The 14,203-nt window shown below is 28.6% G+C and overlaps 2 protein-coding genes across 7 annotated transcripts in view; one reads left to right on the top strand and one right to left on the bottom strand.

The window, feature by feature from the left end:
* LOC100201848 (ribonuclease H1) overlaps nucleotides 1-3,492 on the top strand; it is a 48,936-nt gene extending 45,444 nt beyond the window's left edge. Inside the window, exon 9 of the mRNA XM_065813498.1 lies at nucleotides 3,335-3,492. The gene's annotated coding sequence lies outside the window, so the exon portion shown is untranslated. The remainder of the gene's footprint in view (nucleotides 1-3,334) is intronic.
* Nucleotides 3,413-14,203, bottom strand: LOC100200699 (uncharacterized). Of its 6 annotated transcripts, none has more exons than XR_010642475.1 (4): nucleotides 14,060-14,203; nucleotides 13,685-13,833; nucleotides 11,106-11,209; nucleotides 3,413-3,992 (listed from the first exon to the last, which is right to left on the bottom strand). XR_010642475.1 is itself a non-coding variant. In XM_065813495.1 (4 exons), exons 1-4 carry the CDS (start codon nucleotides 13,949-13,951, stop codon nucleotides 3,507-3,509), a joined length of 816 nt encoding a protein of 271 aa, XP_065669567.1. In that variant the 5' UTR covers nucleotides 13,952-14,098; the 3' UTR covers nucleotides 3,413-3,506. The 6 variants fall into 6 exon arrangements, 3 of the variants coding, with proteins under 3 accessions (XP_065669567.1, XP_065669568.1, XP_065669569.1); XR_010642476.1 differs by lacking the exon at nucleotides 14,060-14,203 and adding an exon at nucleotides 14,003-14,021; XR_010642474.1 differs by lacking the exon at nucleotides 14,060-14,203 and adding an exon at nucleotides 13,929-13,969.

Below are 14,203 nucleotides of genomic sequence, written 5' to 3'. Positions count from 1 at the left end.
TAGGTTCGGTGAGCCAAAAAATTTTTGGAAGTTTGACTGATTTATTTATATTTTTATACATCTTACATACTTTACAAATATCTACAACTTTAAAACTATTTAGCATAATAACAAATAACTAAATTTATAATACTAAAAAGGATAATCACGCTTGAAAGATGAATCTAAACCCATACTGGGTTTTTTAATCACTAAACTTAATCCTTAGGTTATACCTGTTGTTATGAATTATTTTTCGTTAAAGGATTAAATCCTATGGTTAATCTGCTACAAAGGACTATTGATTTGACAATCAAACAATTTGAATTTAATAATTTAAATTTATTATTATAGCCTTATATTTAATCCAAAATAAAATAAAATGTTTTTGTACATGTCAATGCAATATTTTCAATCAAAATCAATATCTGATATATCAGATATTGGTTCCGATTGAAAATGATTGCATTGACGATTGACGATATATATGTCGTCAATCGCTTGTGAGTCTTCTAATGTTTCCGGCATCAAGAGTCCTATTGCCTCACTGGTTAACGGTTTTCTTTTTTTCTGGGGTCTTTTTTTCATGCTGCTTAGCAAAGGATCCGAAGTTAGCAGAAGTCTATTTAAAATATCTCTATTACAGTTTTCTCGCGAAGACTTCCTCGTATAATTCTATCGATAAAGACGGAAATGTTTGTTTCTGGCTTCGGCTGCTTCTTCTGATAGCTGGCCAATAGGCAGTATAGCCTGTTCAATTATTGTGGTGCCATGTCTTAAAACTTTATGCATAGTTGGCGACATTGGGTGCCACTCATATAAATCAACTTAAAGTTTGGTCGTCTCATTTGCATAATTTTTAAATTTTTTTTATTAACTCGAAATAGCTTTCAAAATGACATTACATTTTTTTATAAGATTATATCTAATGCGGGAAGCGGTTAGCGGATCGGCGAAAAATCAATAAAAGCACCTAAAATTTAGTAACATGATCCCAACTTATTTCTCTATTTTCAATAAACAATTTTGGAAGAGAAAATTCAATTTTTTTTATATGAAGGATGAAATACAGAAAACTTCGTTTGCAGGGCATTTGGTTATGTTTTTAAGGTGTTCTAATCAAAACACGAACTTGTCGTCAATTTTTTTCTCGGAACTTTGCTCAAAGACTTTGTGATCGTCTAGTCATCTCTATTGTGATAGCTTGAGATTCTACAATAAAAATATGAATTAAATTAAATAAATGTTTTAATCACAAAAAAATGTTTTTGCCTTATTGACTAAAAGAATTAAAAAAATTTTAGGGCGCGTACATGCGCCACATTTTTTTTTTTTTAATGGTAAATAGAATATCTAAGCTTTACGTGAAGCACAAGCTCGTAGCTTAATAAGGCTTAATTGACATTCAAAAACACTTTTTAATATTGTGTATACAAAAAAAGACGTTAAATTTTTGACATCAAATATAATTGATGAGAAATGTGACAGTAACATAAAATAGAGAAAATAAATATACCAAAAGTATGAGCTTGCCTTCTTATTCAATATCCATTATGGTTTTTAAAATTTGTCACTAACGACAAACTCAAAAATCGATTTGTAATAATGCTCGTCAGCAGAAACTTTGAAAAACAATTGAATTCGTTATCACGATTACTCGATTTTTAAAGCTGCCCCAATGAGGCGGGGGGGGGAGGGAAGAGGTAACCGAAATGACCATTCAGGAATGTAACCTTTATTAGGCTTTAATAATGCACAAAATTTTGAAAATTGACTTTTGATCAACTTTATCGTATAAATACTCCATTGTGTATCGTGAGTGACATCCCACCGTGAGAGACATTAATATCAATAATTGCTACTCTAATAAACTTGTTTTCAATGATAAAAATAAGCAAATGTACTGGAGATCGAGGAGGTTACGAAAATAAACATTTACTTTTCTGTATCATTGTCTTAGTTGCTTAGTCATTGCTCCAGTCATTGTTGCAGTCCTCTTAAATTTAAGAAATTTTGATTCATAACTTTAAAAAACTTTGATTCATAATTTTAAATTAATAATTTTAACATAAGTATAAAACTCATAAGTTTTATACCTATGTTAAAATTATTAATTTAAAATTAAAACTTATTAAATATATTTATGCTAATTATTAATTTAAAAATTAAATTTAAAAAACAAAACAATGTATTTAAACAAATTAAATGTATATACCTTATCTACTTGTATTAGTTTCCTTTTCTACTTAATACGTTTATGGTAATATAGCATAATTTTTAAGCAATAATAATAATAACATTTGCTTAAAGTTATTAATTAGCATGAAGTCACTTATACTTCACTACAACTTTCACACTCCTGTCGCAGTTTAATTGTTTTCTATATAGATGTTTCAGTGTAGAAGTTTCTATAAGGGAAAGTCGGGTAGCCCCGGACAGTTATTAAAAAAAATTCTTTTAATACTTTAATTCACTGGTTTTAAAACTAGTATTTGTAAATGAAGTATGATCGGGTAGTATCGGACACATGTTTGAGGGGTGGTTTTCAGACAACTTAACCATTTAAATGTTAAAAATAAGCATTTTTTTATTTAAATAATAATATAGTTAATATAATACACAAACCCATGATAGTAATTCATTTAATTACAATAAACAGACCAAAGATTTGAAAAAAGTGTTTTTAAAGTGTTTATTTTTATTAGTAAAAAGCTAATATTTATATTTCTAAATGATGACATTTTCATTCCCATTCCTTATATGTCAGAGGCAATTTTTAAAGGCGATTCTTTTTTTTAAGTGTGAGAACATTGTAATACTAACTAATTATATATTATATTTGTATCACATGGGTAAAAAAGAAGTAAAATCATTGTTAAACTATGTATCCGGGGCTACCCTCCAAATATTGAAACATTTTTTCTTTTATATTTTGTATATTATTCGGGTACACAATAATTGTTATTTTTTTTGTTCTAATTCAATAGATAAATGTTTATACTTTTAAAAAAGTCTTTTGACACTTTGTTTCTGTTAATACATGTGTACGATTTATTTTTCCTTAAGTGTCCGGGGCTACCCGAATTTCGCCTATAGATGTTTCAAAGTAGAAATTACTAGATAGATGTTTCAGTGTAAAAGTTTCTAGACAGATGTTTCAGTGTAGAAGTTTCTAGATAGACGTTTCAGTGTAGAAGTGTCGATAACTCTGATAATAAAATATTTCACTTCAACATCACTTTTAGCATAATGGATCATTTTTTAATATTGAAATTAAAATAAATTTAATCTTTATCTTTCGTTTTTAATACAAAGTACATAACGCATATAATATGTAAAACTATTTCTTATTTAGAGTTTATCTGAGCATATATGAATATTAATAAGAAATCAGTTGGCTAATCAAGGCGCAGAAAAAATGACTTTTAAGTCATTGTTTAAGTTCATTTTTATTTACATTTTTTTAACTATAAAGAAAATGTTTAATGTTAAAAATGTAGCATTCATTGTAAATATTGTTTTTATTGTTATTTATCTAAACTTCGCGCGATACTTAAATATAATTGATTATCATTGTGCGATAACGTGATAATTTTGAATAGCGAATTAGGCGTAAGGTCGTGTATTCTGCTCTCGGTTTGTATTTTCTTGTTTACTAAGGAGTTCGACTTTGTGGAGTTGCACATACGTTTAAATTTTGCGTTCAAGCTATCATTTTTGAAGCAAGTTGTTGCGTTAATTTCGTAATATTTTTTTAATGAGACTAAACCGAGTTGTTCGTTGACTTGACTTGCATTACGTCTAAGTCTTGGCTTAGGTTTTTCGAACTCCATTGATTGACTTTGGGTAAGAGCTTTTTGAAGAATCGGAGTTACTCCAGTATCTGTTAAATAGGTCTGACCAAATGAATTAATTGTAAGTGCGCATGGCTTTTTACTGGTTTCACTGATGTAAGCAACGCAGAAGTTTTCATAAAACCTTTCTTCAAACACACAAGTTGAATCGATATCTTCCTAAACGATAATAATTTTAAATATCTGTGAAATGTATTATAATGAAAGTGTGCATTTTTATTTAGTTTTTGCATTAAATACTCTAAATACTGTTTTACTGACTCCTAACGCCAAAAAAGCAATTTTTTTTAAAAATATAAAAAAATAACTTCACAAAATTCATAAATAACTTCTTTTTTACGGGCTGATTTTATCAAATAAAGGTTCAAGTGAAATAAATTTATTAGAAAAAAAATCTGGTGTTATCGTTCAAAAATCAATTTAACTTAATTATTTATGTGTGTAAAATAAAGTTGTATCACAGCGAATTAATGACTGAAACTTTATCATTATTTATTAAGGTGGTATCACAAGAAATAAAAGTCAATTTTGAAAAAAAAAATATAAAATTTGGTTCATTAATCTTTTGTTCACAGAATAAAAAAAATTTTTAATGCAAAATTTTAACTTCGAGTAATGATAATTTGGGTTTAAATCAACCAAGTAGTTTGCAATGTTCATAGTAATTCCATAGCAACCAATATATAACCAAAAATATTTCCAATGTAAAAATCTGCAATGTAATTTCCAATGTAAAAAACTTCCAATGTAAAAAACTGCAAAAATCAATATTATTTTAAATATTAAAAAATATTTGAGTATTATAGCCTACCTTGTTTAATTTTTTGGTCATAAGTTAAATGATCATTCGTATTCTTATTTTATATTCAAGTTGTTACAAAGGTTGTTTAAAGCAGTATTTCTAGTATTTTAGAATTTAGCAAGTTATATTATTTAATGTTTGTACTATTTTAAAAGCGTAATGCCTAAAGGTAACAAGCAGAATTTTGTTTAAAAAAAGAAAAGAACTAATGTTCACGTTCTTAATCGTTGTAAAAATGATCAGCAAACAAACTTTCATTTAACACAATCATAAAAGCAGAGTACCCTCCAACAACAATTTTATTTTGAAAAAAAATAATCTTGAAGATACTGAAAGCTACTTCATTTTGATTCATATGACTATTTTGAAGAAAATGTTTGAAATTTTTGCATGTAAATTATGCAACTCATCACTGAAAATAACTGATACATTAGATCTGAGAAGGGGGTTTTCACATTGCATTGAGTTATATTGTAAAAACTGTAAAAAAAACTAATCAGTTTTTTGCTCAAAAACTATTTCTACTGTAAATAATGTAGGCAGAGACCCAAATGAAGGGAATATACGTTCAGTTGTTGCATTCTGCAACAACTGAACGTATCAAAAACTAATAGCCCTGAGTATGATGAATGGCGTGTTAACCATATATACAATATCAACCATAAAGGCTTTTCTGGTTTAATGGAATCAGCTGGTGCTATCTCAATATTTAAGCGCTCCATAGCAAAGTTTAATTTTATATATAAAAAGTCTCGGAGATAAATAGACACCTCATCATTCAATGATGTCATCTAAAGTGACTCATGTAAGGAGTATAGTATCACTCCTGTAAAGTTAGAATGCATCGGTCATGCAAAAATGTCTTGGCACTCGCCTCAGGAATCTGGTTAAAATATAAAAGACACAGACCTGTCTGCAGGGTAAGGGCAAACTTGCAGAATCAGTAATAAACTCTCTCCCAAATTATTATGGTTTAGCAATTAGAAACAATGCTGATAGTTTATATGCTATGAAGAAAGCAGTTTGGGCAGTACTTTTTCACTGCACTAAATTTGATGATCAAGAATACCAACATAGAATGTACCCGCGAGATTAAAATAGTTTGTGCAAATATCGCTACGAAAAGATTTATGGTACAACCACATACAAAAAACATATATCATTATCAATAGAAATTTTTAATTTATTAAAACCAATTTTTCAGGATTTATCAGCAGATGAATTGCTTTTAAAATATCTTCATGGTGAATTGCTTTTAAAATATCTTCATGGTCGAACGCAGAATGCAAATGAGGCACTCAATTCAATAATCTGGAAACGCTGTCCCAAAATAATTTTTGTGAACCGATCAACACTGGAAATTGGAGTAAATTATGCTCTATTAATTCTTAACGATGGTCCGAGTGGTGTTTTGTCTGTATTAAAACTTTTATAAGTTAAGTTTTGGAGCATCAGAATCATAATATTTTCAAATAATATATATGTCTGAACTAATTTCAGAATAAATTATTTTCCTTTTTTAGTTTATTGATTTTAAGAACAAAGTTTAACGAATGTAAAATGGTTAACCTGAAAGATTTTGGACCAAATTATCCAAACCAGTCCATTAACGGAGAAAAAAACTATTATGAGTAAAATGCAGGAATTAGTTTACACAACGGTCCGCATAATAGTTTTAAGACCATAGTGCAAATTTAAATGTTAAGCTACTTGTTAACGTTAACGACTAATAACTTATATTTCAAAAGGAAGATGAGTTTAGGAATCACTCAAAGAAATCAGCGTAAAAAAACGAAAATATACATGAAAAAAGTAAAAAAAAACAAGAAGGTTACGTGAATTGTTGAAATGTTTGTTCGTTTTCTACTTTTTAATTTTAAACAAGGTTTTTGGTTCAAAAGTTTTTCTTTTCACATTTATTTTTAATTCGAAACAACAATGTTTTACTCGGATTTACTATTTTTCCGGTTACTACCTCCGGACCCCAGTGCTACAGTACCGCCATCTCTCCTCCCCCCTTCCTTTGTGGGGACCATGATTAAACTTAAATGTATGCATAATGATAACTTAGGTCTTTCTATCTCAGACATTATTAAGAAACTTACCGATCTAAACCCTTATAATTCTTTCGGATCTTGTTGCTTGCATCCCTTAATACTTAAGATATGTGTTAAAGGTTTTGCAATTCCATATACATAAATCTCCCATTAATCCTTTAATTCTGGAATGATACCCACTCTCTGGAAAATAGCGAGTGCTGAAAACTATCAACCTATTCTACTAGCCTCTGTTGCGTGCAAAATCTTTGAAAAACTTGTAAAAAACAAAATCTTAAAGCATATCAACTATGTTTGGTACGATGCTCTCTACAAATTCATCATAAATTATGCGTAACTAAACTAATAAAGACTTGATATTACTTCATCTTCGCGTTACAAATCACGATATCATGTTTGGGTTAATATCCTCAGTGTTATTCCTCAAGGTCCTTTTCTTTGTCCACTCCTCTTTTTTTTTTACACAAACGATCTTGCTCAACTTTATAAAACTTTCGAGATATTACCTACGATACTAAACTTCTTCTAAAGCTTTATCGTAGACGAATCTCGTTGACCTGTAAGATTGTTTACGCTTGGTATACAAGTGATCAAACACTTGGTTACTAAATTCAAACATTTCCAAATGCTGTGTTATTTATTACGGTCATAACAATCCTCATTTCATTTACTATTTGAAAAATAACCAATGTAAAAATTAATGCCTAAGAAGCTCTACTAAGAAGCTCTACTAAAGAGCGTAGTTCAAAAGCCATTTTTACAAATAAACTCATATAGAGCGCATGTATTCAAACAGTTGTCTCTAAATCCCTATAAGTTCTTGGTATGCTAAAAATGACATTCACTTTCATTGATGAAAATATGGCTCTCAAGTTAGATAAAGTTTTTATAAAAGACATCTTAGATACTGCGAAAGACTAAAAAAATTAAATTTATAATCACTTGAGTTTCAGCGCCTATGATGCAATTTAATCCAAATCTTTAAATTAAAACATTTAATGATAAACACCAAAACTCATTAACTCTTTATCTCGTGGTCACCATTTCATGAGTATGTTTTAAACTGCCAAACGCTTGAAAAAAACTTGGAACAAATATTTATAAAACTGGTTGTTTATATCGTCGTATTATATATTAAATGTATATTTTACGGCAACACTATAATAATTTATTTTTCAGTTTATAATGTTAGTCGTGATGCATAAATATTCAAGTCGTGATGCATAAATATTCAAGTCGTGATACATAATAACAAAAGATTTTTACAAAATATATAGAGTTCTGCGTACTGACAATACAAAGCTAGGTTTCGGTAAGAGGATCATAAGGACCTTATCATCGGAGCCTTAAAAAGTAAACATTTACCTATAACATATAAACATGCTGAAGATTTAACATAATACAACCTACTAACATTTTAACATATGCTGAATATTTAACATATACATTTTACATACATTTTTAGAATTTTAGATTGTTGTCCATAGAGAGAATGAGTTTTTTGAATTTAGTTTTAAAAACAGGAAGAGTAATTGAAAGATCAAAATTTACGATTTTATTCCAAAGATGAAGTGTACGATAGGCAATACAAAATTGATTGAATTATGTTCTACAAAAAGGTTTTAAAAAAATATTATTTCTTATTATGTATTTAATTATTGCTTTTAAAATAGTCGTTTTAAACAAATAAAGATAAACTGTTTTTTCCATATAAAAGTAAAACAAAAAATTAAACATGTTAAGTTTATAAACATCTAGTACCTTCCTGTCATCAAAAAAAAAGTTTTTGAATGTGAAAAGTGGTCTTCATAATTAATTTTTCCGGGCAATTTTTTCGTAATTTACAGAATTGTGTATAAATGAGTAATAAAGTTGGTTTAAATTTATTTTGTTTAAATAATTTCGGGCTTTGTATAAGATGCAAATATTTTTGCAAACTTTGGAAACTTTTGAAAAATTTCTGGAAAATCGATTTGTTTCCTCCAAGTAATATTCTCATCAAGATAAACACTTAAGAATTTTATAACAGTATCCCTTTTTAATGTAATTTAATCAATATAAATTCATTACTAAAACAGCTTTTTTTTTATTTTTTTATTTATTAGATTTAATTTGTTTAAAGTTTTATCAAATATAAGTCTTTTGTAATTTTTATTTCAAATTTTTCTTATGTGATAGTGTCTCGATAAACATACTCACTGAGGTCGGCTGGATCTCCAGTTTCCCGAACTTTGTCGTAGCTCTCTGTTAGGCTGATTCCATTAACAGCTGTAAAGTATCAGAGTACTAACAGTGCTATGTTGCGCATGGGTGGTGCTCGTATTTTTGGTATGCATTGTCGAGGTCACATTTGGAGCCCTTTGTTATGGTTTAAGGTTTATTAGTAGTAATGAGGCAATTGCTTGGACTGTACTGAGTAGTATCTGTGCTTTGAGTCAAGTTCTTTAACAAATTCAAAAACGACTAAAGTACCAAAAACTATAAAAACACAAAAAACTATCGTCATCTCCAACTTCTCTAAATCTATCTTTCACTGATATTCGTGGTTTTCGAAGTTACTTTTCTTCTGTTGAATCTTATCTCCTGCAAAGTTCGCCAAACCTATTTGCTCTTTGTGGGACTAATTTGAGTTCAGCTGTCACATCTTGTGATCTTAGTGTTGATGTTTATCTTTCTTTTACACTCGTTAGAATTCATCCATTTGTCAGAAAACTAGGTTTGAATCCACAGAATATTCTTTTATGTGCTTTCGTTTAGCACCACTTCACTCTATCACCTTTATTTTTGTTCTATATCGCTCTCCTTCATCTCAAGACTGCACACTTTTCGATGTTATTTCTAATTAAATTGACCAAGCCCTTTCACTTTATCCTTCAGCTGTATTGTTGGTGGTGGTGACTTTAATGCTCATCATATTGAATGACTTGGCTCTAGTGTCAGTGACTCTGCAGGTGTTAAGAGCCAAAATTTTTGCCTTAAAACACAGGTTGATCCGTTGCTTGACATTCGTATCACTCCAGCTTCTGTATTTAAAGTGATTTTCTGCTTAGACTCTTCTACAGCTTGTGGTCTGGACAACATACCTATTATGGTCTTGTGGAAGTATTCTCCGGAGCTGTCGTCTATACTTTTAAAACTATTTAACAAGTGCTTATCAGCTCTAATAGTGGTTGCTTATAGCCTTGTTGAAAGTGAAAATGTATAAAATAAAAAAAATTAAAAAGTTAACATTAATTAAAATTTGTATTTTATTTAAATTTGTAGCGCATTTATATTTGTATCGTAATCTGCAGCAGATTTATATTTGTACCGCAATCTGCGTATTTATATTTAAACGCACTATTTAAACAGCGGTTTAAATAGTGTCGAGAGTTTTAGTGCCGAGTGTTTTAGTGCCGAGCGCGTCAGTAGTAGATGAAACCAGCTGACATTTTTGCTGATTGATTATGTGAAGCAATACTTTAAAAAGTTAATCTCCGTAATTTCACGTATTGGGGCTCTGTAAATTCTCATGTAACATTGGAACACCATATAAACTAACCAGGAAAAACAGTGTATGTGGTATATTCGCAGTGAGCATCATAGAACAATTTCAATTTTTACATAACTGTCTCTGGTGAGAGTTAACTTTACTTAACGAGTTTGCCAGCCCATAAATTTCAGAAATGTTTTGTAATGACAACTAGATTTAAGTCTAGCAAGATGGAGCACCTACCCACTACCATTGCAATGTGCGAGCTCACCTCGATGCAGCTTCGCGCAAAGGGGTACCATTGGTTACCCTCCGAGTTTCCTAGACGTCACACCTCAGGACTTTTTTTGGAATCTCAAAGATAAAAGAATTAAAAAGAAAATATATTTCCTCAGCACGTTGAGACATTTTGCGTACGGCGCAATCTCTAACAACAAATGATATCGTGGTATTTTAAATTAAAACTTCCTTTTGTAAAATAAAAACTAAAGATCCTTACAAAAGAAAAAAGTCAATCTTTACCCGGCATTTTCTGAAAACGTATTTTGAAAAAATCCTGTAAAACTTATGATTGTTTCCAAGTCCCTAAGAAAGCAGTGCTGGCCTAATGTATTTTTTTAATGAAAAATAAAAGGACTTATACATTTTACAGATCTAAATAAGTAACTCCATTATAATCTCTTCACCTGAAAATAATTAAAAGTTATATTTAAAAAAATTTCAAGATTTTTTTATCATACTATCTTTAAAAATAATTGGCAATTTTTAATATCAATGTAAATCTATATAAGCTAGTTTAATAAATTGTTTATATAGATTAATAAATTGTCGCTACCGATCTAATTACTGGTATGAAACTTCAAATTGCAGATTAATAAATTGTCGCTACCGATCTAATTACTGTTATGAAACTTCAAGTCATTGTTACTACAAAACCTTACCTTTGACTCAACTTTATTATCCACGCCATTTGCAACAAACAAACCAGTCATTAAACTTCTTATTGCCAACTTATTTACCCCAACAGTTACCAAATGAAACACACCTAGATATAACACAACAGTTACCAAATGATACACACCTAGATATAACACAACAGTTACCAAATGAAACACACCTAGATATAATAGATTTAGTTTTAAGAATATATATTAAATGTTGATAAACTACTAAATCATTTTCTAGATGTTCAGTCTATCCGGCGTCTACGTATAGGAATTTTGGGTTTGTAAACATATTAAAATGTTGCTGTAGGCTCTCAGTCTATGCAGCACTTGTGAGGTTTAAACCTCCATAAATTTGTAAGATTTCTTCATAACTTGGTAAACAAATGATATTGTTGCACACAGTTTACTCTGTTATATTTTAAATCAAGTTCAGGAGCCAAATTTATTATCAGTTGAATCTGTCATTTTGAAAAAGAAACAACCCCGTTAAAACTTTTCAAAATCCAAAAAAAATGTTTTTTTATAAAAAAAAAAAGTCTATGGTGCTTAAGAAACTAAATATAGGACTAAATAAATAAAAAAACATATATAGTTTTTGTAATTTTCATTTATTATTAAAAAAACATAAATTATACAGAAGTTTTCAATAATAATTTTTAAAATAACTGTTATATATTTTGGACTTGTGTCTCTTTAAAATGGCGGGTTCAACTGTTGATAAGAGAAAAGCGTGTATAAATTGCCAAAAATAATTGGCGTAAAATAACAAGCATAAAATAATTAGTAGTTATTGTTATTGAACGTTATTGAACGTAAGAAAAACAACACCTAATGGTTAAACGCTATCTGCTTTAACATTTGATAAAAGTATTTGAAAAAATGAATGTTCAAATATTGTAAAACATCGCACAAAAGTTGATTAACTAAACTAAGTTATTTCTATTAAAATTAAGTACTAAAAGTATCAAGAAAATGGCATCTGAGGCTGTTTTAATATCTTGACACAATTTTTAAAAAGCAAAATAAAATTTGACGTTTCAAATTGCAAAAGTGTTGCTTAAAATTAGACGCAAAGTGTTTGGCGCTTTCGAATAAACATTTTTCACATAAAGTCCGTCGTTTTATTTAAACAGCTTTTACATTTGAAATTGTAGCTAACTTAAAACCAATTTTTTGTAGGTGAATTAAATCCTATTTTAAGGTTGGTGTGAATCATGAAGTAACTTTTAAAATCTTTTTTTTGTGAATGGGGTAATAAGGTAGTTAAACCAGTTTTTAAAAGCAATATTTATTGTTGAAAAATTGATGTAAGTCGTGACACCTAAAGCCGATAATTTGAATTCACACAAAATCGATATAAATAATGTTACCGGAAGCCGATAATTTGGCTTCTTACAAAATAGTTAAAAAAAATAGTAAGTAGCGTTAACAAAAAGCTCAAACAAGCGTGATTCAAAATGGCCCACAAGTAACGTTAAAAGTTATTTTAAAGCTTTGCAAAAATTGTTTCTAATTGTTCCAAAGCGCCTAAAACCTCCTCCTTACTTAAATCAGTCCTGGTAATATGATATAACAACAAATACCAATTTGTTATAATGTCTATTATTACTAATTATTATTGTTAAGTCAACGAATAGCTATAAAACCAGTGCAAAGTTTAAAACCATGTCATAAATGTATTTATTGCTTCATCTGCAATATATACATTTATGATTTGCCCTTTTTTACAATACTCGCTATTGTAAAAAAGGGCAAACAAGTGGTCTCGTTAAATTTTACATAAAACAAAAGTAGGTGAGCCATTAACTTGCCAAAAATTGGTTTACGCATTTGCAAAACAATTAATGATGTGAATTTGCTTGATATCTATAAATTAATTTTCTTTCGAGACTTATTGCTTATGTTTAAACTTAAAATTGAAATAAATTTTAATCGTTTTTATCCTTATTTAATCAATAATATCAAACAAAACACTCAATTCACAATTTGTTTAAGGAACTTAATTCTTGAAAAAATATTTAAAAAAATAACCTCATTTAAAACTGTTTAACAACATTTAAATTTAACTACATAAACATTCTTTTTTTTAAATCTTTATTCTTGAATTATTTTCTTAAAAAACTCATGAAACTGATTATAACATATTATTTAAAATATCAAACTAAAAGAAAAATTAATTAAATAAATATTACAATATAGTTTTTACTTTATTATACCAATTTGTTATTACTTGTATGCTTTATTCATTTTTAACATTTTCTTCGCTTCGTAACTCAATGTTGTGATTTTAGGATATTTCAAATATTATTAAAGAGCAGAATATAAAAGTTATATAATATACAATTTATAATGTAATATAATATAAAACTAGAATATAAAATTTTTTCGAAAGCCAAAAATCAAATTTTATAAGTTAAATTTAAGGTTTCTCAAAAGTAAATAATGATGCAATAAAAGCACGTCTAAAACAATTTATGCCTATAATACATTTATTGTTATACAGTTGCTTATAGTAAAGTTTCTGCAAAAGAATTTAACGAAACTTAAATACAGTTTATAAAAATTTTTTGTACCGTATTTTGTTGAATCGTGGACTGTTCCTCTAACTTCACCGTCGCAGAGAACCTCTAAAAACAAACCATTAAGACACTGTATTCTACGTATTCGAAAATATTTTGCGTGTTGTTTACGAAGTTCTATGAACTCTTCGCCATTAAATTCTCTAGAAATCATAATAATACCATCATTTGCTTCCATAGTAAAATAAAGTATATATTTTTTTAATTTATTTATAAAATAAAAACAAAATTTAACAACATTTGTATAATATCTTACGGCATGATTTTAGCACTAAGTTTCTTTAAAGTGAAAAAAAAATTAAATAAAGAGACCGTGAAATCAATACAACTTTGTTGTTGACATATACTGTTTAAATCATAAGGACGAACCGTATAAAAGGATAAATAACTCTCTTTGTCTGCTGATCCCTTAAACAACCCTGGTAAAAACTATTTTTAAGTTTCTTTTTGTTATCTGTGTAGCTTTATGTAAATTTGCACAAATACATAGACGTCTAAATAGAAAGTGCTTTT

This window comes from Hydra vulgaris, chromosome 12 (genome assembly GCF_038396675.1).
Source record: "Hydra vulgaris chromosome 12, alternate assembly HydraT2T_AEP".
In the NCBI taxonomy this organism is placed as follows: domain Eukaryota; kingdom Metazoa; phylum Cnidaria; class Hydrozoa; order Anthoathecata; family Hydridae; genus Hydra; species Hydra vulgaris.
This window is presented reverse-complemented; position numbering and strand designations above follow the sequence as displayed.

Bases quoted from the DNA above. Each gene is read 5' to 3' on its own strand.
- LOC100200699 (XM_065813495.1), bottom strand. The intron at 11,282-13,684 runs GTACAAAAAATT...TATTATATCTAG, and splicing joins CCACGATTCAACAAAATACG to GTGTGTTTCATTTGGTAACT. The intron at 3,993-11,105 runs GTAAGGTTTTGT...ATTATCGTTTAG, and splicing joins ATAATAAAGTTGAGTCAAAG to GAAGATATCGATTCAACTTG.